The sequence below is a fragment of the Juglans regia genome, chromosome 2 (genome assembly GCF_001411555.2).
Source record: "Juglans regia cultivar Chandler chromosome 2, Walnut 2.0, whole genome shotgun sequence".
Taxonomy (NCBI): Eukaryota; Viridiplantae; Streptophyta; class Magnoliopsida; order Fagales; family Juglandaceae; genus Juglans; species Juglans regia.
The window spans coordinates 11,953,870-11,979,047 of record NC_049902.1 but is presented as its reverse complement, the minus strand read 5'-3'; the positions used below and the strand labels follow the sequence as shown (position 1 = coordinate 11,979,047).

Below are 25,178 nucleotides of genomic sequence, written 5' to 3'. Positions count from 1 at the left end.
CATCGATTAGAATCTATTTCAATTTATTACTTTGAAAGTAAGAAGTTGTGTCTCGTGAAATCACATCTTCCTCTTTCAACTTACAAATTTAAAAATCAACATTATATTTCATAACATTATGTTATTTTGTGAGTAATTTTATTTAAAGGTTTTCACACCAGACCATCCACATGACATAATTTAATCTGGACAATTCAATTTTTAAAATTTATGCCACTTGTAGCTTTATCATTTTTGCCTTTATTATGTAAAAGTCCAGTTTCAAATTTGAGCTTAAAATCAATCCGAAAATCTTTTTGATTTTTTCTTAAATAGATATATATTTTGTCATGAGTTTTATAAAAACTATATAGTGAAAAGTCTTTTACATGAAATTTTGACGGAACAGAAGCTAGTTATGTGTTTTCTTTTTTTCTTTTTTTCTAGATTTTGCTAATAGATTATGAATTATAACTATCTACACTCTACACTCTCTAGTTACGTAGGAACACATGAAAGAGTAATCTTACAAAAAAACAAAAACATGGGTTCTTTATGCGATATATGCATGAGATCGCCACACCCTCCGATACATGAAGGTCGTAACATGGACAGCTGACTCTCAGTTACGCAGTCGGGTGACTCACAGTAGTATCCTCAATCGTAAAAACCACCTATATAATAGAGAGATAACCAAGTACTACATTTGTTGCGGTTCACACCATTATCATCCTCGATCCATATGTTCCATTCTACTGGTCTTTCTATGTCCAACTTTTTAAGAGACGACAAATCTAATGCTTTCACGTGCAGGATAAAATCATCACTTCTCCAAATTACTCTTTCCCCCCCTAGATTTTGTTTTGGTGGGGGGGTGTTTATTCAAATTACAAATTCATCCAAAATGGTTGTATATTTGAACTGTATCCCTTTATTGTTCAGAACAGCTCTCTTGACTACTAGTTTCAAGAAATTTGCATTTGGAGCGATATCGGAGGACATTTACATTATTTCCACACACCACACAGACTACAAGGCATTTCAAAATGATATACCAATAAGAAATTTAGAAGTAAGGACTTACTGCAGGATGCCTTATGGGATAAGCACAACAGATCCAGATGTCTTCCTGCTTTCAAGGTCTACATGTGCCTGTACTGCCTGAGATAAAGGGTAAGTATGATTTACTCGAACCCGCAAGACTTCTGATGCAACATTAGCAAATACCTCCCCAGCAGCTTCCACTAACTCATCCCTAGTAGTAGTGTATTGCATGAGGGAAGGCCTTGTCAAGGAGAGGGATTTTACAGCAAGAGCTGACAATGGAACTGGATCTGGTGTACCCGATGACTGCCCAAAATTAACCATGTACCCACGAGTCTTTAAGCATGCCAATGATCCCTGGATATGTTAACTTCCAGTAACAAATATGTATGGCAGGTCTGGCCTAGAATTGAGAAATGTAAGGGCTATATAGAAGAGAGCTGATTGCAAACGGTTTGATGTGTTGAGGTGATCCTCGAATTTATACTCCAAACCCTAAATATATATTTTTATTAGTTAATAAAATCTTTAAAGGCTCGGAGTAAAGATTGAAGTTAAAGTGAGTTGATCAATAAAACAACTTTGCATCCTAGGCTACTAAAATGATATCACACGAGGAGCTACGAGAATCACATATAGATATATCTCAAACACATCATTTGATGCCACCTACGCAGAAGATGAAGCTATAACCGTTAAACAGAATTAGTACAGAAATTTGGAGGGCGGGGGAAATCAGGAAGAGAGCAGCCAGTACCTGAAAGGTATCTTTTCCTACGGAATCATAGACAACATCAACCCCATTGCCACACGTTATCTCGTACGTTGACACGAGAAACAAAATCCTCTTTCTTGTAGATTATAACATGGTGGCATCCATCCTCTTGGGATTGAGATGCCTTCTCTTTGGTTGAGACAGTTCCAATGACAGTGGCACCTAGGGCATTAGCCCACTGGCTTAAAATAGATCCAACTCCGCCAGCTGCTGCATGAACAAGGATTGTGTGTCTAGGTTCAACCTGTATACAACACAATTATTTCATATCAAGGAGCATATGTAATTAAGACTTCTTATCAAGCTGGCATAACAGGGAGGAAAAAAGACAATTTTAGTCAGACGATCATAGTAAGATGGTTATGACACTACAACATATATTACCTTTTCTCACAAACTTTTTTTTCAAGGCAAACCATGGTGGGAAATAATTCCATTATCACATTAACATTGTGCGTGGAAAATAAATTATCCTATTGCAGCGACTTACTGAGCCACGAGTTATAATTTGTGGAAAAAAGAGTTTTTTGCCACGATTTTGTGTCGCCACAATAGAGTTTGCCCACAAATTTATCTAAGTGTAAAAATTGGACCCATCTCACGAAATGAGTCCGTGACAATTCTTATGTTCCTTTTCCGCGGGGAGAACCAAACAGCCTTGCTTCCCTCCCATTCTCAGACTTTTTTTTCGTGTAAACCAATCTGTTAAACCAGTGGGTTGAGGAAATTAGGGCTGAGGGAATTAGGGCTGAGGATCGAAGAGATCGATCTCTGGACCTTCGAACGGCTAGCGTCGGCGTCCACGAGTTGAGTTCTGGCCTGTCCCACTGCTAGCTTCCGCCCGAAATCAACCCCAGAAAATTCCGCTGGAACTTCCAACGGCAAGCGTGGGCGTCCACGAGATTACTTCCTGTCCCACGGCCAGCGTCCACCCTCAATCAACCCTAGAGACTCACCTGGAGGTTCCGACGGCGACTTCGTGTATACCACTCAACTTAATTTCTTCCCTCCCCTGTTTCATTATATCCGTAAATCTTAGGCGGATTTTCTTCCCTCCCCTGTTTCAATCTTTACGGGTATCTCAACTTAATTACTCATCTTCTATATCTTCTATGGGTAACTTATTTTAGGGTAATTTCTTCTAATATCTTCTAATATCTTGGGTAATTTCTTTACTCATTTCAGGAGACTTCCTTCCCTTAGAAGTAGCCAACGATTGCCCCCTTGTAACCAGTCGAAAATGGGCAATTGGGTCTGGCCACCTTGCTTCTGCCGACTTGTATTAAGTCAGGTAAGGAATTCCCATTCATGGTGTTCAATTTCATGTTTTTAAAACTCATGAATCCTTAGTGGATTAAGAGTGATGTTGTTCTGTGTTAACGTTAGTTGATGGTTGTTGGGTATAAAGGGGACTGTCACTTGTTGGGTAATATACGAGATACAATTTCTTCAATGACAGACCTCATGATCTTCAAAAATATAGACTTTCGATGCTTTATTCCAAATTCTGTCGGCAGAAGTGATCATCATTTCTTAAGTTGGACCTTCATTTGGACCTTCATTTCTGTTATTCCAAATTCTGTGTGTGTGTGTGTGTGTGTGTGTGTTGATGGCTCTAAGTTGGACCTTCATTTCTCACAGCTTACTTAGTGATCTCTGGAGCTACTGATTAACTTTTTCCTAAGGTAGTTGATCAACTTTTATCTTAATTCAATTCTTAAACCTGTACTCATGAAACTCCTAATCATATTATGTAGTGGTAGGAGAAAGTGTGACCTAAAGTTGTTGTCATGACAATTTGATATCAGCCATGTTGACGTTTTGGTCTTTAATTTCATGCACGCAGATCACTAGAGCTACTGAGCTACTAAGTGACTGAGTTGGAACCTTATAAAAAAGGATGATAATTTTCTCCATATTATCACCTGATCAACTACCTTATTTCCCACCATGGCTTGCCTTGGAAAAAAAGTGTGATAATTTTCTGGTTGGATGCTACTAATCAACTACCTTATTTTTGTTTTATTGAAACAATAAGAGGCCGATAAGAGAGAAAGATATAAAAAGGTATTGAAGGAAAAAAAAAATCAGCAAACAAGTTCTAAGCAAAAAAATTTAAAAACTTAAGGAAAAATTAAATGTTTTGACTATTTTTACAAATTGATGACACTTGTTTTGATCATCTTGATCATGATCATGTCAATCTTTATGGTTAAACTTATGACAATCCCATAAGGCCTTAGTTTTCTTTAGCCAATGATTGGAGTTGGTTGTTTTTGCCATTATCCACCAAGGAGTCCCCAAATATGAAGTACCAAGGTACTTGAGGCTCTGCTCCTACCAGCTTGCACCATATATTCATACTGGACAACCAGCACACACATCACACCCATTTTCTTAATATATTTTGCCATTGAAACAAGCTGTAGAAAACAAAATAAAACAAAAAAATCCGATGAACTAGAAAGATTCGTAGTACCCAATTAGGTGTTTATTATGTGTATGTTTGTGAGGAGTAATTTATATTCAACGTATATAGAAGTATATATAGTGGAGGGGAGAGAGACAAATTGTTTGCTTGATGGATTGACCATGGTTTTGCTGAGAAGTTAATGGAGTTAGATAGAAGCATTAACTTCATGCGGATGTAATGTGAAACTGTACCTCTCTTTGCTCTTTTAGCTTTAACTTTAAAAGAGGCACTGTACAGTACCTCTCTTTGCTCATTTAGCCCTTGCATGTGGGTTTGCACTGGATTACACTATGGGATTCGGATTTTGAAATTTGTTAATGTGTTTAAAGTGATTTAATAGCAAAAGGTTGAGTCAGTACCCCATAATCATGCAACAAGGGCCATCTAATTGGCTATATGCAATCACATATAAATATGGAAAATGTAATAAGAACAATAAATTATATTGCAATGTCGGTTTTAGTTTTGTCTTCTGGTTTGCGTTTAGCAACTTCACAACATTTCATTTTTTTTTTTTTTTGTGTGATAATGGTAGCTGTAGTAAAATTGTTGTTTAAGGCTATTCAATTTTGTAGTAAGAAAGTTATATTATCAAAGAATTGAAATGTCACCAGGCCAATAATGCATTCTAAATTATCAACTTTCTAGAAGCAATTTTAAAATTAGTTAACAGGCCACCAGTACTTTCTTAATAAGCTAATATTTGTTCTTTTTTTTTAATCTGTCGGTTTTATATATAGTAAGAGCTGGGTTTAATTAATCTCACCATAATTATGCAGGTTTAAGCATATAGATTATTCTGATACTGCTTTAATTAGCTAGTATGAGTGATTAATTTATGGCCTACCACTATTTTGTGGCTCGAATTTTGGTGTGACCTATATATAAAAGAAAATCATTAAAGTAAAAGTTAAATGTAATTATATATATAATTATTGCTATAACAAACATTTTTCTACAATATATAGTTATTGCTTGACTAATATACTAAATACAATCTTAGTTAGAAGGTACAAGCCATATGTGCACCCTTTAAAGAAATTGGTCACACTATTAAAGGAATGTACGTGTGAGGCATCCATTTCACTAAGATTATAAATAAAAAAACAAAACTCATTTCCCTTATGGTTTATGTACTATATTGCAGCGAATCTGTCATGTACCTAACACTTATATACCATGCACACACGTATGCAGGAGTACTCATGAGACGTTTTTTCCCATGAGTGTCACTCCTGAGAAAAATTGATATTTGTTGTAGTGAGTGATCCAAAAATTCTAATACCATTAACTACTAATTTGGTTTAACCCTTAGAATTATAACAATTTAGGTAAAGGCTATCTTTAAATATTAACAAATGGACCAGCTGCATGTATACGCAACTTTTGTTAATGGAGGATGCTTAAATCCGAAACCTATAAATATATATATATATATATATATTGGTTTGCATGAGTACAATATTGTATATATGCAAGACAAGCAGCACTACATGAGTTAACCTTGGAGCGCCATCCAATCAATTATGACATTGGCTTCATTTTGCCATTTGAAGTTTGAGTGGGGTCATTACATTGAGTCCAGTGCCCTTATTTCAAACCTAAACTAGCTAGTGTAGATTCACACCACTATGCAAAATGAAGCAAACCTGGAAAAACAACATTGGTTTTGCATATCGGAATGAATCTAAATTCGTTCAGAACAAGTCATACTGTAATGTATTGTTGGTGATTGAGAAAGGGAAAATAACTACATGGTGATTGGTATGAATCATCCAACAAACATAATTTTATCTAAACTAACCATCTGTGCAGTTCTGATTACATTACAGAAATATACACACAGTGCAGCAATTTTACAGGTACTAATTGTTATATATTCTCTTATTGACCGAAATTATATAAGTCATCCAAAAATCTATGTATTGTTTAACTCTCTCAACAGCTCGGATTGTGCCCTGGGCACAATCCTTATTTTTGTAAACTATGTTAGTGGCTTGCTGTAGTCATTCATCTGACATGTGTATAAAATGATTTTCCTAAACATCATACCCATCAAAAATGATATATATATTCCTTATGCAGAATTTATAAATGCCCTTTTCCCCACCAAAAACAGAGCCCATGTATATGATTTAACGATGCCTAGGGAAATTATTACTAACATTAATCTTCTAGATAATGCATCTAGTGGTTAATGCTCTTTAACCTTAGTCTGAAGGTGGGTGATGTTTCGGATTTTATTTACATATTTAGTCTTGGATTATTCTGTGATTTTCTGGTAGTCTCTTAGATGCTACAATGGATGTACGATAGTGTTTGTATGAAGTTTATAGGGTCATTTATCATGCTCTCTCTCTCTCTCTCTCTCTCTCTCTCTCTCTCTCTCTCTCTCTCTCTCTCCCTCTATAATAATTTACATAAAAGTAGCTGATCATACCAATCCAAATTTGAATAGGTGGTAAGCGGCATTTAGAGCTACGACCCTTCATGTCGTTTGGATCATAGTTGCTGAATAGAGTCAAAAGTCTCGAATTACATGCCAAGTTGTCAACAGGGGGAAGGAGAAACTTATTTCGAAGTAATCTATTGCAGATCATTGCGTATTTACTAAAGGTAATTTTCCTTCTTAGTTCTTTACAAATTTCTCAATCATATTCCAAGATTGATTATTATATATGCATGCCTCCTTTTGAAGAAGTATACAATAGTCATTTTAGTACACGATTTGCCTTTATAATCAATATACACTGTTTTAACTAGGCTACTGAGAACCTGTACACGAATCCCATGGTTAGTCTAAGTTTATAACCGTAATATATTTAGTTCATTACCAACTTGAGAGTCAAAGCTTGATTCCAAGTAATAATCTAATATTAAATTTTTTAATATTAGCTACTCATTGCACACCCAATTTTCCATTCCTAACAATCTCTTTTCTATTATTTGGTGACCATAAGATGGATAAGGCTTGGATGCATATCGAAGATAGATTGCATTCCAATAGTTATGGTGAAGGTGTTAGACAATTCATGGCTATGGCTCAAGCCCATTCACCTGGATCTGATTGCATTAGATGTCCATGTAAGAGATGTCGGAATAGAGCTTTCCACACTCTTAGCCTAGTCGAAGATCATTTATTCATCATAGGGATTGATCCAACTTATACGGAATGGATATTTCATGGGGAAGATGATCCTTTCCTAGATGCTACATTTTCAGACGAAGAAGGTGATGATGCATCGGCTTCTAATGACTACATCGATGATGTCGATGATATGTTAGATGACATAAGGGTTGGGTCGTTCATGGATGATTCAGCTACAAATCAAGGAAATGCAAACACAAATGATGAACCACCCACCTATAATACCTCAACAAACCTTACTTTTGAGGAGTTGGTAGCTGACGCACGACGACCACTTTACCCTTCATGTGCAACGTTCTCGAAGCTCTCATTTATAGTCAAATTGCTTCACATCAAGACACTTGGTGGTTGGACCATGAAGTCCTTTGACATGGTTATAAAGCTTTTACAAGCTGCATTTCCCAATGCCCTTTTCCCTGACTCATTTAACGATGCTCGTCGCTTGGAGCGTGGCTTGGGATTTAGTTACAAAAAGATACATGCTTGTCCAAATGATTGTGCATTGTTTTGGAAGGAAAATGCCGAGTTCAATGAATGTCCAAAATGTAATGCATCTAGGTGGATTTCAAGCACAAGTAACCATCAAAGGATACCCCAAAAAGTGCTCCGGTATTTTCCTCTGAAGCCACGCTTGCAGAAGCTATTTATGTCAAAGAAGACAGCCCAGGCCATGAGATGGCATTTAGAAGAACATGTTCAGGATCCGACCTGCATGCGACATCCAGCAGATTCTAGTATATGGAAAGAATTTGATAGCAAACATGGTTGGTTTTCCCAAGATCCTCGCAATGTTAGACTTGGCCTAGCGAGTGATGGGTTTAACCCATTTAATAACATGAGCAAACTGTATAGCATATGGCCGGTACTACTTGTACCTTACAACTTGCCCCCTTGGTTATGCATGAAAGATCCGTACACCATGTTGTCATTGCTAATCCCTGGCCCAAAGGCACCAGGAAATGATATTGATGTGTATTTGCGTCCTCTTGTCGATGAGTTGAAAGAGTTATGGGAAGAGGGTATTCATACTTATGATGCATACACTGGGCAAATCTTTAGGTTGCATGCAACGTTACTTTGGACTATCAATGACTTCCCCGCATACGCCAATCTTTCTGGGTGGAGCACAAAGGGCAAGATGGCATGCCCTGCATGTACAGATGAAACAGATTCCCTTTGGTTGGTTTATGGGCGCAAACATTGTTATATGGGTCATCGGCGGTGGTTGGCACTAAATCACAGTTGGAGACGGAAAAAGAATGCTTTTAATGGGTCCGAGGAGCACCGACTACAACCAACAAGGGTTGCGGAAGATACTTTGCTAGAGCAATTAAATGTGGTCTCACATGTGCAGTTTGGTAAATCTTCAGTGAAGAGGAAACGAACACCCAATCAACTAAATTGGACAAAAAAATCTATATTTTTTGAGCTTCCTTACTGGTTAGACTTGGGATTGAGACATAACCTGGACGTCATGCATATTGAGAAAAACATCTATGATAACGTGTTGGGAACATTGTTGAATATTGAAGGAAAAACTAAGGACTCTGCTAATGCGCGTAGGGATTTGGCAAATCTTGGACTAAGGAAAGAATTGCATTTACAACATAATGGTGATCGTATTTCTATGAGTCTTGCATGCTACATGTTAAATTTGCATGAGCGAAGGAAGTTTTGTGCATGGTTGTCAGAAGTGAAATTCCTGGATGGTTTTGCCTCAAACATTGCCAGGTGTGTCAATGTCAGTGACGGAAAAATTAGTGGAATGAAGAGTCATGATTGTCATATCTTTATGCAAGCACTCCTGCCGATTGTGATTGGTGGGTTCTTACGGCCCGATGTGCGTCAAGCCTTAATAGAGTTAAGCGGGTTCTTCAAAGAGTTATGTTCAAGAACATTAAACTTATCAGTGTTGCATCGGCTTCAAGCAAATATCCCCATCATTCTCTGTAAACTAGAAATGATATTTCCTCCTGCATTTTTTGATATCATGGTGCACCTTGCCATTCATTTGCCAGAGGAAGCATTGTTGGCAGGACCAGTGCAGTACAGATGGATGTACCCTTTTGAACGGTATCTAGGGAAGTTCAAACGGTACGTCCGCAACAAAGCCCGTCCAGAAGGATCAATTACTGAGGCATATATTCATCTCGAGTGCCTAACTTTTTGCTCTATGTATCTTCATGATATTGAGACGAGATTTAACCGAGAGGAACGCAACAATGACGTGGTACTTGGTTCTGCAAGGTCGGGAAATGAGCCGAGATTGTCTGTTTTCTCACAAAAGGTACGACCGTTGGGGACATCAATGAATCACAAATTAGCAGACTCACTAATGGCCAAGGCTCGATGGTATGTACTTAATAACTGCACGGAGGTTGAGCAATACATAGAGTAAGTACACCATTCAAATATATTTACTTGCGTTCCGAGTGGTTGTACCATCTTATTAGCCTTAGGGTAATGTTTTCAAACATATATGCAGGGAGCACTATAACAAGATGGTAGAAGAGGACGAGAATAACATCCTTCGTAGGCACCAAAGTCAATTCCCAGCATGGTTCAGATCACGCGTAAGTTTTCTAAATCAATGCACTACAGATATGTATCCCTTGTTTAAAGAGCAGCTATATAACTGTGTTATTCTTTGTATGGTAGATTCGAGAGTTGCGTGCAATTAGACCAGGTGAGATCACCGATGACATATATGCATTAGCGTGTGGTCCAGATCCGCGGGTCGCATCATATGCCGGATGCATAATGAATGGAGTTCGCTTTCATACAAAAGGGCGTGAAAGGCGTCGCCGCACCCAAAACAGCGGGGTGGTGGTTCATGGTGAGCATCGGGGATCCCCGGTTGACTTTTACGGTGTGTTGAATGACATCATAGAATTACAGTACATGGGTTGGCGAAAGGTATACTTGTTTAGTTGTGCTTGGTATGACGTTGGCGACCCGAGAAGGGGGATACGTGTCAGGGACCATTTAACATTAGTGAATACTGCTAGGCAATGGTATAAAGATGAGCCTTTCGCCTTAGCCTGCCAAGCACTACAAGTGTTTTATCTCACGGATCTGACATTGGGGGGAAGTTGGCAAGTCGTACATAAGATTACAAATAGGAATGTTTACAACATTCGCTCGATGAATACTGTTGTGGAGGATGATGATGACGAATCTTCTACGGGTGAAGCAGAAGATGATGGTCAAACTAATGTGAACAATTATCCCCCTATCGTAGAGAGTGAATCAAGCATGCTTGATCCATTGCACCGAGACGATGAAGAGCATTTGCCCGTTGATCCATTAATCATATCACGTCGAGACCCGTCCCAACCTGTTGAGGATGATGCATTTATTGATGATGACCCACTTGGCGATGACGATGGTAACTCCGGTGGTGAGTCTGAGCATCATCTGCATGAGGAGTCGGATGATGATGATGATGGTATTTCACAACCCATTCAATATGTTAATTTCGTTTAAATTCATAATGTAGTCATTAGGGAGTTGATATATATTTTATGTTATTAAAAGCATAGAATAGACGGATTTGGAAGTAACATTGTAAAAGACATTTTTTACAATACATTCATTGGCTGCATTTATAATCAACCATACCTATTCATCTTGAGTTGAAAATTATATGAATTTAATTATTGATTTATATTTCACAACCCATATTAAGACTTAAGTTGTTTAGATCACACAATAAATGTCTTTTCAGAAGGTATACTAGTAGCTTATGTTGTGTCTATGTGTTATTCGCAGACTGCACATGACCTGAATTTTCAGAGTAGAGAAAGGTGGATGACATGTAAGTGTAGGCACAACCCATATTGGAGTAAGAGATGCTGGTTCATAAGGTATTATATTGGAAACTACATGCAGTCAAGTGTATTGTTTAGCATTCTGCACATAGAAATCAGATTCCTTGTTTGTTGAGGTTAGGATAATAGGTTAACCATACAAGACTGAGCCATGAACGCCCTTTGGTTGGGTTGCTTACTGATCATGGGATCGTAGGGTTGCAATAATGCTACATACCCATCATAAATAGTTCCACTTATTAAATACTATCTCGAAAACTTTAAATACTAATCCAAAAAGATAAGTATTGTAGCCAAATCATGATTTACAGATTTAGATATATAAATATATATCTCTTATATATATATATATATATATTATATATGCAGTTGCTAGGTATAGGTTGAGCATTCCACTTAACAAAATCACCATGCATAATCACTGAAATCTCTTAATCGAGCTAGTGGGTTGCGCTTATGGATATGTATGTGTGCCTATAACAATATATACATGATAGGGATGAAGAGATAGAAATGTTTGTCCAACACTTTGTAGTACTTAGCAATCAAAAGGAAAGATATATAGGCTGGATTGAGGAAATAGTTACTGATCAGGTTTAATATTGTGTGCAGATGGAGTGGATTCTCACAGCTAACATTTTCAAATACCTACATCCAAGGTCGAGGCACGACATTTTGTTGGGCTTGAATGATGGAGTAGAAATGATATTTTCCAGCTAGGGGGTGAAAAAATGTCAATATTAATGTGTTGTATTTTGTTCACTGGGGTCAATGTAAAAGACCGGTGATGAGATTGAATCGTGTAACTGAAACTCAGATTAATAGAATTATGATGATGAAAAGCAGTAATAGATAACAAGGGGAGGGATGACATAATTCTTGGAGAGCAATGCAGGCAATTAACATATATTAACTACAACCCTTCTTAGGATCTTCCAATTAACAACATTGCTAAAATGTCTATTTTTTTAACAAAGTTACATGTAATTAAAGCTTTACTGATGAGTAGATGGGTTATTGTGGGCAGCAAAATATGAGGTTTTAAATTTGGAAGAACTAAATACAAAGTTGTGGGTGTGAAATGTATTAAAAAAATTAATAAGTAGTATAATATATATATATATATATATTGTATTTGTAAGAACTAAATACAAAGCTGTGGGCACTTTGATATTTGTCTCAATTTAAAACAAATAACAATAAATATTCAGGCACCAGAGTCAATTATAAATTAGAAGTGTCCACAAATTGATTTTTTGTTTTAAGAAGTTAGAAGGTACAATTAGGGGATTAATACTGCTATGTTGCAGAATTTGAGCCAAAAATCACTTTAATTCACTATGTAAAGATCACGCGGGAGTTTAAATGAAGGGGCGGGATAACAAAAGATTTGGCAATATCAAATGGCGCCAGGGGTCATTTCCAGTAGTCAGACCTCACTAAAGTAGTCACTTATCAAAGAAGACAGCTGGCGTTTTGGCTACAATACTAGAGGAAATTAGAACCACATGCAGTCTGAAAACAAACGAGGGAGTTGGTGAGCTGTTTCCCTGGTTCTCTTCTTCATTCTAAGAGCTTGGTTAAGACATTCTCACTGCTATTGGACCTTCCACTGAAGCTGTTTGTAGTAGGATTTTGTCATTGGTTTTGGGGCTCAAGTTTTTCCTTTAGTGCCACGCTAGAAAAAGTTGACCAGGTACATTTTTTCCTTCTGCGAGGAGTCCTTCTCCACCTTGTTTCTGGCAGTATTTTTCCCCATCTATTATTGTTGTTTTACACATATTCTACAAATTTTTTCTCTGAATAACCCTTTTTTGTTATTTGAGGCTGGGAAAGTGTAGATATCAACCAATGAAAAGTCTGCATGGTTGATTTTTACATGTACAAATCTGTGTTTTTTTCTAAAAAAAGTGAGCACTATAACACTTTTGTATGTCAGTGGGTGGGAAAGCCATTTGTATAAAATGTAAGAGGATACCCTAAAGAGACATAGTATAAAATGACTAAAAGTATATAGGCTTATAAAGTCCTGCATGTTGCTTAATTAGAGCCTTGTCTTCCAAATGTTTTCCTAAATTTTGGTAATTTCAGTAGAGGTTAGTGGCTGTTTTTAAAGCTCTTAAATATAGTCAATGACTGATACACTACGATTGTACAACATGTACACGAATTTGAGCCTTTATGTTTGAAGAGACTTGGGCATCAAATTTTAATAAAGTTGAAGACAATACAAATTACATCAAAGAGACAACCAAGCATCATGCAAAAAAAATATTTATTAACAAATTGAATGATCTGTGTAGATGGGCTCAGAATGTAAAATTGTACCCTTCTCACATGTTTTACTGATTATGCATAGACTTAAGTAGAGGTTTGCACACTCAAAATTTACATGTAGTTTAAACTCTATATGTGATAAGTCTTGTGAAGCAGTGGGAAAACCATATTCAAACTACATTTAACCACCATATAACAAGTCAGTTACAAGCTGTCTTTTTAGTTAAGTTTCAGTCTTTTTATCATTCAAAGGCTTGTTTAGGTAAGTACCAAAGAAACCATTCCACTAAAGAAAATTCTGATTGCTGTTACACGTAAGAAAAAATCAAATGCTGTATATTTATTTTTCCTGTCACAGGACTATCTATTTTGGGCTTGGGGGAGTTATGGTCACACCATTTAGGCACTGTTTTTAGACATTGTTTTACTAAGTTTGCATAACAATGAATTTGTCCTAAATTAAACGTAAGTATAGAATATAATGTATGGTAAGGTCTAGGTAACAAATGAAAATTCTGATTGCTGTTACACGTAAGAGGAAATCAAATGCTGTATATTTATTTTGGGCTTGGGGGAGTTATGGTCACACCATTTAGGCACTGTTTTTAGACATTGTTTTACTAAGTTTGCATAACAATGAATTTGTCCTAAATTAAACGTAAGTATAGAATATAATGTATGGTAAGGTCTAGGTAACAAATGGTTCAATACATAGTGGGCATGGCCAATTAGGTTTTTGGTGTAAATTGTTTTTTCAAATAAGCTGATATTGATTACTTTGGTGGTTGCATGTTCAAAAGTAGTTTGACTAAAATTAAAGGAGGGATGTGGCATTCTGTAAAAGGGGGAAGGAGAGGGCGAGGTGGACACTCAAGAGCAGAATCTTCTGCACGTAGCTGGAAAGATGCACAAGGATTGCCTCCAAGAAGGAATCTACATGACAAGGAAGCCACATTTTCAAATGAATCAACTCAAGCTGTAGCAGCTGCCACATTTTCAAATGAATCGACTCAAGCTGTAGCAGTTGAACCTGTACAAGAGTCCACGGTTGTAGCACAAGGTGGGGAGGGAAATATTAGTACAGGTATGGCAGCCATTAGTACGATTGCTTATACATAACTGCTTCAAAATGTTATACTAGTATAGTAATTCAAATTGGCCCCTTGTTTTTCAAGATATAGTTCCAGCCATTAAGAAACGGGGTCGAGGGCCTGCACGGGGCACACAATTTGATCGCCTCCGGAAGGTGGGTAAGATTCCTTTAGTTATAAAGGATGGCCATAGAGGTCCATCGTGCGAGCATGCCTCAATCTTTACGGGTCGAGTGACTTGGATCGTTAAAGTATATGCCGACATGAGGCATGCAAGTTGGAGTTGTGTACCTGAGGAGGAGAAGCAAGAGTTAATTGATCGTGTTAGGGTAAGACTTTATTATATGTGCTGGAATTTCCCATGTAGTACTTTACAAAACTGAAAGGCAGAGTAATGTTTGATGAGAACATGATGGGTTTATATTTTCAACTTGCAGGCGGACTTTGTATTGGACTGGACGAAAGACAACCATAAAGAAATGGTGATAACGTATCTTTCCGATAAGTACAATCACTATCACTATGAATTGCACAAAGTATATTTAAAATATGCTTCGCATGAGGAGGCCCTACGTGGTGGGACATAAATGGTGGACAAAGTCGTTTGGCAATCGCAATGCGAAAGGTGGGCTAGCGGAACATTCAAGGTATGCAAGTATTAGTCATTTGTTCGTATTTTGTGGCTTTGCCTTTATTTGTGGCTTTCTATCTATGTGTTGAATGGTGGCAAAATAAATGTTTGATGCCTTTTCCATTTAAGTAAAGTGAATAAATGAGACTTTAATTATACAAAAAATAATTCAGGAGAAGTCCCAAAGAAACAGTACGAATCGTTCAAAACTGAAGGTAAAACATACAGGCGGAAGGAAATCCTTTATTAGGATTTTGGAAGAGAAGGTATGGCCATTTCTAATGTATAATATAAGTACTAAAACTGTGTTGTTTGAGCCTTAACTTCTAACAATGTGTGACAGCGGGAGACGGCACCAAATATGGTCGCTTTCTACAAAGAAACTCATTGGTCGAGGCTGAAAGGGAAATTTATCAACGCAACAACTGAAAACAATTATGTGAGATTGAACTGTAGCACAATTTTTGCTGGACTATGTGGTTTCATTCATACCATATTCCTTATACATATTTAATTAATTTCCAATAAATTTAGCTAGTGTGTGATTTTCTATATATTATTTACTGCATTAATTTAATTAATGATTTTCTTTCATATCATATTTAGAATTTAATGGTGGAGAAATATGGTAGAGATTGTAGTTTGATTCAATTATATTACTTCCTGATTTTCTTTCATACCATGTTCATTTTCTAGTCAATCTTGCTGGACTATATGATATGCGTTACATCTCGATGATTTTCTGCATGAACCAAGTATGATATTCTTTCATATCATATTCAGAATGTAATGGTGGAGAAATTGAATGAGATTGAAGTTTGCTTCAATCTTCCAAGGACTATATGATTTTCTGTCATACCATATTCATTATACATAGAAGCATTAATTCAAGGTGGCTTTTGCTTGACGAAAAGCTCTCATTTTGATTATGATTTACTGCATTAAACTAAAGTTAGATTTTCTTTCATTATCATATTCAGAATCTAATGGTGGAGAAATTGAAAGAAAAAGACCCCGAGGAGGACGTTGATGAAGTGGCTGCTGCTGTTTTCAAAGATGTTTTGGGGTTTAGATCTGGGTACGCCTAGGGGATGGGGCACATGGTCATTCCCGACCCCTCTCCCTCAATGAATAAGAGCAAGGCATTTGTTCGTCTAGCTGAAGAAAATGAACGAAACAAGACTTGTGCAGAAATGTACAAGAGTAAACTAGATTCTCTTATGAGTGATATGGCTGGATTGAGGAGAGAATTTTCTGAGTGTGAGAAAGGGATAAACTTAAGGATGTCTGAGTTGGAAGGAAATACTGAGTCTCATAGAGAGACTCAGCAAGATGCTTAGGCATCTGCTGAATTTGGGTACAGCAGAATTTTTTGTGGGCATTTTTTGTGGATTGTATCAATCCAAAGGCCATGGCAGTTTGTAAGGGGATATATTTTGATGGGGCTTAGTGGAAATATTTTGTGGTAGGGTATGTTAGAACAAGTTATAGGAAAAAGATGGTGGTTTTAAAACTTTTGTCTAGAGCATGAGGAAGTGTGTGGGATTTGACTCTGGGTTGGTTGCATATATAAATTTAGGAAAGAATTTTATTATTTCAGAAGACTTCTAGTACTCATCAAGGGGTGATTATCTTATACTTTCTTCCAAGTTGGTTTGTAGACTTTGTGTATTGATTATTTCAAACTTAATACTAAAATAACAATAGTCTTCTTATTCTCTGCAGGTGAAGTTTTAGGGCACCTACCTGCATTAAATCAGATATTGGAGCAAAAGGTTTTGCTGTTTTCCTTGCACAAGAGTAAGTGTTCTTTAGTTATTTGCTGAGAAGTTAATTATTCACAATTAACTTAGTCCATGAGTTATGCTAGTACATCTTTGTTTGCACATGGAAGGTGGTAATGTTCTGTTACAATTTGGTAGTATATGTATAAATATAAAAACATATCAAATGATCTGGTTGGAGTATGAGGAGATAAAAAAAATGATGGTGCCACCTTAGATAGATGCAGTCAAAATGGATAAGGCTGTGAATAAATTTAAGGTATGTATTGCTTCAGATGGCACAACTCATGAATTAATAGGGCTTGGGGGAAATAACGTACAGAGATATATAGGGCAGCAAGTATGTAAAAATAGTAAGAGGTGGCTGTTTATGAATCTGGAAAATGGTGGGGTATTTATGGCTAGAAAACATATGGTGTTGTATAAATGTTTTATGATCAAAATTATTACACTGAGTTCTAGTTTGAAGTCTACTATAATCTTGTTCAATGGCTATTAAATAGAGGTTGTAAACCAGAAAAGAACTTGTTTATATCATCTTTCTAAATATGATTTGCAAAGCATATGTCCTAGTAGCTAGTATATGTTTTCTAATGGCTAATACAGATTAGTAAATGGTATTTTCAGGTAACTATGAGCCCTTCATTATTTGTGGATTAAGAGGCTTTGCAACCAACTATGAATGGAGTTGAATTGGAGCACACATGTTATTGCAGTAATATGTTTAGAACAAGAAATATGTGTACATGTTGGAGGATTTTCTTATGAACATTACTGATGTAGTTGGCTTACCTCCTATAATCCCCTATTTGCAAACATATATTGTAAATCAGCAGGTGTTGATTGACTGGTTAATCCAGTTGATAAATGTGTAAAAGTATTATGATATATATAATTTATATTTATGATATTTTGGTTGAAGTTATTCAGGTGTTGGTTTTACAATTTGAATGTAAAGTAATTTATTGTATGGTTGAGTTAGTCTTAAAGCTATGATATTGATTTTATGATGGTTGGTAATTTGTAGCTTCAATACAGTGATGGTATTAGCAAAATACTCTTTTGATTGTAATCCTTTTTGGTAAATATAGATTTCTCTACAAGCAGGTTGCTACAAAAAATTGGTGGAAAATATCCATATTGCTTGCCAGAATTTTTTTTTTCCCATGCCAATCACTTCGTGCAAATTAGGCTTCATTGAGGAGATTTGGTCATAAAAAAAAGTTTTTTCTCACAACTATGTTTTTGTGCTTACTGCAAAATTGGTCTTTTGCCATGAAATGTAATCACATAATTAATATAGTGTTAACTATGTAATTGGTTGGAAATGATTATTTCTCATGAACACTGGACATGAATTAAATCTATAATTGCATGACTATTTTTCTTGGAAAAAAGATCATAATGCAAGCATTTTCCATGAACATGGTAATGGGTAAAACAATTATCCACCATTGAATTTCATGAGAAATTCACTTATTTCTCACAAGTTGAGGGTAGGTCTAATACTTTTTGTCATGAAATTTTGTATGTTTTTTCCGCCAGTAATGTCGTGGAGAAAGATAAGTTTTTGTCATGAATTAAACTTTTGGTGGGAAAATAGACTTACTTCACCAGTTATATGCCACCAAGCTGCCACGGATCAATTTGGTGAGAAATTACTTTTTGTCACTGTGAATATATTTTTTCTGACCATAGTTCCTCTTGACAAAAACTAGTATTTGTTGTAGTGTGAGTGTTTTACAAATGCAAACAAGAAGAAAAAGGACGGGGTATACACATAACAATACTTACAAAGATCATTTTGTTTCAAACACTTGAAAAGAGGAAACATGCATGTACCACCAAGGGTGGTGATCAATCAGTGGTTCTTAGGTTACTCCCAAGTGGTTTGGCATGTACTAGGGTCCTAGGTTCAAATCTGAATATAGATTCACCTAATTCATTGCCTAAGGATCCATTGAATGCCCTAATGGGACTAGGCCTCTCCTGTCTGGTTCTCAATGGGTAGGATGCTACTATGGTCACCCAGGTAGGAAAACCACATATGGTTGCCCTCTCCTACCCTTTTTATTTTCAAAATAATAATAATAATAAAAAAGGAGAAAACATGTTGGACTATGGAATGTAGTGGCCAAATAAAAAAAGAGGCAGTTACATAATAGCTGGAACACTATTTGTTAAATTATCATAAGCTATCTAATACATATCATACCAGTACATGTTGTAATTAATATGTAACTGCAAAGTGGAAAGAGAAACTCAACCTCACCCTTCGGCTTTGTTGGACGAGGGGTCGATACCCAGTCCGGAGACTAGGGACCTTATCCCACAACGAGTCAAGAGACTCGTCTTCTTGCAAGTGTAAGGACTCGGCTTTGTTGGATGGAGGTCGGGACTAAGTCCTGAGACTTGCCTTTACCCCGCTGCGAGTCAAGGGACCCCTCTTCTTATGAGTGTAAAGACTCGGCTTAGCAAGCCAAGGGACTCATCTTCTTGAGAGTGTAAGAACTCGACTTTGTTGGACGAGGGGTCGGTATCCAGTCCGGAGACTTGGGACCTTACCTCGCAACGAGTCAATGGACTCGTCTTCTTGCGAGTGTAAGGATTTGGCTTTGTTGGACAATGGATCAGTACCCAGTTCGGAGACTTGGGACCTTACCCCCACAGCAAGTTAAGGGACCCATCTTCTTGCAAGTGTAAGGACTCAGGTTTGTTGGACGAGGGGTCGATACCCAGTCCGGAGACTTGGGACCTTACCCCGCAGCTAGTCAAGGGACCTGTCTTCTTGTGAGTGTAAGGACTCGGCTTTATTGGACAAGGGGTTGGGACCCAGTCCTGAGACTTGCGAGTCAAGGGACCCGCCTTCTTGCGAGTATAAAGACTCGGCTTAGTGAGTCAAGGGACCTGTCTTCTTGCGAGTGTAAAGACTCAGCTTATTTTTTTTTAGATGACAATAGATTTGAGTTGAACATCCAGGCATTCTCATTAATTCATAGTTGTTCGTACAAAGTGCTGCCTTACATTTCTACACATAGTACTTCTTTAAGTATTTAGCATTCCGGGGGTGTGGTAGATTGTGTCCCTGGCTATTTTTGAGGCAATAGGAACTGGGTTGATTGCTCGCAATTACTACGTACGAGCCCTCCCATCGTGGTCCGAGCTTCCCTTTTTCAGGGGTAGTTATCCCAGGCTATCGCAGCACTAAGTCGCCTACCTTGAAGGAGCGCGGCCTGACTCGTTTGTTGAAGTATTGTTCCTCCTTTTGCTTGTTATTTGTCGTTCGCACTATTGCTTCTTCCCTTCTCTCCTCCAGGACATCCAAGCTCTCGGCTAGCCTTTCATTGTTGGCGTCTAGGTTGAAGTGTTGGACACGGAATGTGGGCATCCCAACTTCTACAGGAATTATTGCTTCGCAGGGGCGAAGGGGGTCTCCTCGGTGGGGGTTTGGATAGTGGTCCGGTATGCCCATAACAAGCTTGGGAGCTCTTCAGCCAATGCCCCTTTGTCACCCTAATCTTTTTCTTGAAGGTGGAGAGCAGGGTCTTATTGGTTGCTTCGTCCTATCCGTTGGCTTGTTGGTGTCTTGGCGAGGAGTACTTCACCTTAATTCTGAGCTTCATGCACCATTCCCGATAATGTGTGCAGTCAAACTATCTTCTGTTGTCAGATATGAAGCTCTGAGGTATGCCAAATTGGCAGGAATTTCATGATGGTTCTGGAGGTGATGCTCGCGAGAGACTCCGCTTCGACCCATTTCGTGAAGTAGTCGACTGCAACAATGAGGAACTTGGCCCCCTTACTGTTGGGAAAGGGCCAATGAGATCCATACCCCATTGGGCGAAAGGCCACGGTGTCGTGATTGATGTTAGCTCCTCCGCCAGGCAGTGCGGAATCGACTCGTGCTCCTGACACTTCGAGCATTTCTTAGCAAAGTCTTCCGCATACTTGAGGGAACAGGGCCAATAGTATCCGGCCCAAGTTACTCCCACGGCCAAAGCCCTTCCTCCCAAGTGGTTTCCATAAATTCCTTCATGAATCTCGGCTAGCACGTCCTGGAATTCGTTCAGTGAGAGGCATCTGAGGAATGGCTTGGAGAAACCTCTTTTGTACAAAATTCCTTCCAACAGGGTGAACCGGGCCACCCTGTTCCTAACTTTCCGTGCTTCTTCTGGGTCACTGGGCAGTTGCCCCTTCTGCAGGAACTTTTGGATGTCTGTTGCCCACTTGGGAGGTGTGGGGGTTGTGACAAACACTTCCTCCCCGATGGATGGGGCATCAACTGTTCTGATTACGATGTGTTTTGGAAGGAGGAGTTCTTCCTGCCCTGACACAGCCCCTTGTCAGACGATCTGCCTTCTGGTTTTCTTCTCTCGGCACTTGTTGGAGGCTGAAGTAGGGGAAGTGGTCGCGCTTATTGTAGACCAGCTGGAGATACTTCTTCAACCTTTCCCCTTTCGTGGCGAACTGCCCCAATACCTGGCTAACTACCACTTGGGAATCAACCCTCACTTCTATTTCTTCAGCTTCTAGTAACTGGACGATTGTCATTCGGCTTAAGAGCACATCATACTCGACTTCGTTGTTGGTCGTTTTGAAGGTCAGCTTGACTGCATAGTTGTTCTCCTCTCCCTGTTTGGTGATAATGTGCACTCCCACTCCCCCACCAGCCTAGCAAGACGAGCCATCCATGTAGACCTGTCAGGGCTTTCCTTGGGGTGCGCTCGAAACTTCTTCCAGGAAGTTGGTGAACTCGACAATAAAATCTGCCAACATTTGTCCTTTTATTGCAGTTCGGGGCTGTTACTCCATATCAAATTTGCTGAGTTCGATTGCCCATTTTGTGAGCCGTCCCGAGGTGTTTGGCTCCTGCAACACTTTCTTGAGGGAGAGATCGGTAAGCACCTTCATCGGGTGGGTCTGGAAATACGACCTTAATCTCCTGGCCAGGATGACTAGGGCGAATTCCAACATTTTCGTCCGTGGGTACCTTGACTCTAGTCCATGGAAGGCCTGACTCATGTAGTAGACAAGCTACTGCCTTTCTTCCATTTCCTGGACAAGTACAGCTGATACGGCATGCAGTGACACCGCTAGGTACACCATTAGGGTCTCCTCGGGCCTTATCTTGCTTAGCAATAAGGGGCAACTCAGGTACAACTTCAAATCGGCGAAGGCTCTTTCGTAGGTCTCATCCCACTCTTGGCCTTCCTTAGGACTTTGAAGAAGGGTTGGCACCGGTCGGTTGATCGAGCGGTGAAGAAGTTAAGGGCTGCTACCCATCTGGCCAGCCTCTGTACTTCATGAAGGTTGCGGGGAGAAGGCATTCCTATCATTGCTTCCACCTTTTCGGGGTTCACCTCAATCCCTCTCTCAGAGACCATGAACCCAAGAAACTTACCTGTCTCCACTCCAAACACGCACTTCAACAGGTTCAGCTTCATCCAATACTGCTGGAGGACTGAAAATGCTTCTAGTAGATCTGCCAAATGTTGTCTGGGTTCTTTGCTCTTCACCAACAGATCATCTACGTACACTTCCATATTTCGGTCGATCTGTTGTTTGAACATTCGGTTGACTAGCCGTTGGTAGGTAGCCCTCACATTCTTGAGACCGAACGACATTGCTTTGTAGCACTAGAGGCCTCGATCCATTATGAATGTTGTCTTCTCTTCGTCATCTGGGTTCATTCTGATCTGGTTATACCCAGAATAGGCGTCCATAAAACTAAGGAAAGGATGCCCCGCCATCGAATCCATGATCAAGTCGATGCGGGGTAAGGGGAAGCTGCCTTTCGAGCAACTTTTATTCAAGTCAGTGAAGTCGACACACATCTGCCACTTTTCGCTAACCTTTTTCACCAAAACGACATTAGATAGCCATTTCGGGTAATGGACCTCCCGGATGAACCCTGCCGCTAGGAGACGGTCTACCCCCTTAGCTGTCGCCCCATACTTCTCGATGCTGAAGCTCCGCCATTTCTATTTGACTTTCCGAGCTGCTGGATCGATGCAAAGTCGGTGCTCCATGATGGAGTTGTCGATATCAAGCATATCCTCATGGCTCCAAGCGAACACGTCTCGGTGTTCGATAAGGAGAGATATCAGCGCCATTCTCATCCCTGGGTTTAGCTTAGTCTCGACTTGGACCATTCATTCTGATCTCTGCTAATCAATTGTAACCAGCTCCAAGGGCTCATTGGGTTCTACTTGCTGAAGGGCCTGTTCATCATGGATTTCTTCATCCCATTTGGTCAGGGACGAAGGTGAGCCCAGCTTAGGCGCTTCTTTTGTCCTTTCGATGATCACGACTGCCTTGACTTCATGTCTCAACTCTCAGTCGTAGCATTCCAGGGCTAGGACCTACTCGCTGCGGGCATCGCCCACCCCCGAGTCGGTGGGGAACTTCATTTTAAGGTGGTAAGTGGATGTCACTGCCCTCAAGCTATTCAGGGTGGGGAGCCCCAGTATGGCGTTGTATGAGGATGGGGCTTTGACGATTAAGAATTCGGTCACGGTGGCCGCGATCCTGGGCACCTTCCCTGCCACAATTAAAAGAGTGATGACTCCCATTGGTTGAACGACGTCTCCCATGAAGCCCTTGTGCAGCATTGGAGCCGGCCGTAGTCAATCCGGACTGATGACCAATCTGACAAAGGCATCCCAGAACAGAATGTCAGTCGAACTGCCATTGTCGACCAGGATCCTCCAGGTTTTAAAGTTTGCCACTTTCATCGTTACCACCAATGCATTGCATGTGGGTGGAGGATGCCTTCTTCATCCCTCTCGTCGAAGGTTATCAGGGGCCTACTTGCACACCTTTCGGCAGTGAACACTTCCTTGTAGCATGCCCTTCAAGCGTGTGCCTTTCAAGCCGATGAAGTGGCTCCGCCTCTAGCATATCCTCCAATGATTGTGCTAATCTCCCCGAGTGGTCTGTCCTCCACTAGGGGGCTCATCTGCTTCTCATCCCTTGCTACCTGCCTTCTTGGGCTCGCACCCCGCTGGAAACCCTGGCGCTTACCTCCGCGTCGGTCCATCTAGTCCTCTGACCAGCGCATCCGGTTCCGCTGCTCATCCTTCGTTATTCTCTTCGGGGTATAGCAGTCTCGGGTGCTATGTCGGTTGTTCATGTGATACTCACAATAAGGGCGGTTCTCCACATCTCGAGGCTGTTCTCTTTTGGGGCTCGAGCGTTGGTTCCCTTCCACAGCTATATTTGTGTGAGTGTGGCTCTCCTTGGGGTCGAGCCGGCTCTTCTCCCCTTTTCTTCACATCTAGTGCTCCTCTCTTTCCCTCCATTTTTGCAACCTCCTCATTGCCCTAACGCCTTCAGATCCACTTGCTCTAACTCGGACTGATGTGGGCCAGTTAGGGCCTCGAGGGTGTCTTCAGCGTTGATGAACCCATTTGCTCGGTCCATGAACTCCCTTAGTGTGGTAGGAGTCTTTCATGCTATCTCAACCATAAACAGATTCCGAGGCCAGATTCTTCCCAGGAGGGCCACCAACGTGATCTTCTTTTCTTGGCCGTTTGTGGCCATATGCTCCCGATTGAATCGCTAGAGATATGACTTCAGATTTTTATTGTCTCGCTGTTTGACAGTAAGGAGGTAAGCTGCCGGGTGCCTCCTCTTACGACTTGCCAGGAACTGTGTCATGAAGAGGTGGGCAAGCTCCTCGAAGCTATCTATCGTCTTTGACAATAGCGACCCAAACCAGGTCCGGGTGGCCCCTTTCAATGTTAGCGGGAAAACTCGGCAGTCGACTTCTCCTAGGAAACCATGCAAGGTCATGTGGGCCTTGAACATCTACTGGTGCTCCAACGAGTCTTTGGACCTGTTGTACGCTTCCATTTGGGGGACTTTGAACTTGGGGAAAGCAGTACTGCCATGACTCCCACGTTGTATGTGAGGTTGGTACTAACGAGTAGCTAGTCTACGATGGATGGGGTATCTATTTTCTTCCCCATTTATGCACATTTGTCCCCAAGCTCTTGGATTTTGAGGTGCATCTTCCATCTCTCTTCTTCTGTAGCAGTGTCCGTAGGGGCCCGCCACAAATCCACTGCTCGTTGCTACTAGGTTCTTCGTCAACCGCCAATTCCTCGTTAGCAAGCCTGAGGGCCACGTTCTCCTGGCGGAGCGT

At 39.7% G+C, this 25,178-nt stretch overlaps 1 protein-coding gene and 1 pseudogene across 7 annotated transcripts; one reads left to right on the top strand and one right to left on the bottom strand.

Annotated features, from left to right (window-relative positions):
- Positions 1-978: 978 nt before the first annotated feature.
- LOC109020826 lies at positions 979-2,054 on the bottom strand (annotated as a pseudogene).
- A 937-nt stretch (positions 2,055-2,991) lies between these two features.
- Positions 2,992-24,255, top strand: LOC108995631. 7 transcript variants are annotated; one of them, XR_004798562.1, is made up of 10 exons: positions 2,992-3,089; positions 6,730-6,887; positions 11,191-11,285; positions 14,330-14,610; positions 14,702-14,946; positions 15,055-15,264; positions 15,422-15,514; positions 15,592-15,687; positions 16,229-17,048; positions 17,660-17,924. XR_004798562.1 is itself a non-coding variant. In XM_035686540.1 (9 exons), exons 1-5 carry the CDS (start codon positions 10,766-10,768, stop codon positions 15,202-15,204), a joined length of 867 nt encoding a protein of 288 aa, XP_035542433.1. In that variant the 5' UTR covers positions 10,762-10,765; the 3' UTR covers positions 15,205-15,264; positions 15,422-15,514; positions 15,592-15,687; positions 16,229-17,048; positions 17,660-17,924. The 7 variants fall into 7 exon arrangements, 4 of the variants coding, with proteins under 4 accessions (XP_035542433.1, XP_035542429.1, XP_035542426.1 ...); XM_035686540.1 differs by lacking the exons at positions 2,992-3,089; positions 6,730-6,887 and adding an exon at positions 10,762-10,867 and having other exon boundaries at positions 14,708-14,946; XM_035686536.1 differs by lacking the exons at positions 2,992-3,089; positions 6,730-6,887; positions 17,660-17,924 and adding exons at positions 10,764-10,867; positions 24,245-24,255 and having other exon boundaries at positions 16,229-16,905.
- The last annotated feature ends 923 nt before the right edge of the window (positions 24,256-25,178 follow it).

Excerpts from the sequence above, each read along its gene's own strand:
- LOC108995631 (XM_035686536.1), top strand. The coding sequence starts at position 10,766 with ATGATGCATTTATTGATGATGACCCACTTGGCGATGACGATGGTAACT. Across the intron at positions 10,868-11,190 it reads GTCGGATGATGATGATGATG|ACTGCACATGACCTGAATTT; the intron begins GTATTTCACAAC and ends TGTTATTCGCAG. Across the intron at positions 14,611-14,701 it reads GGAGGGAAATATTAGTACAG|ATATAGTTCCAGCCATTAAG; the intron begins GTATGGCAGCCA and ends TTGTTTTTCAAG.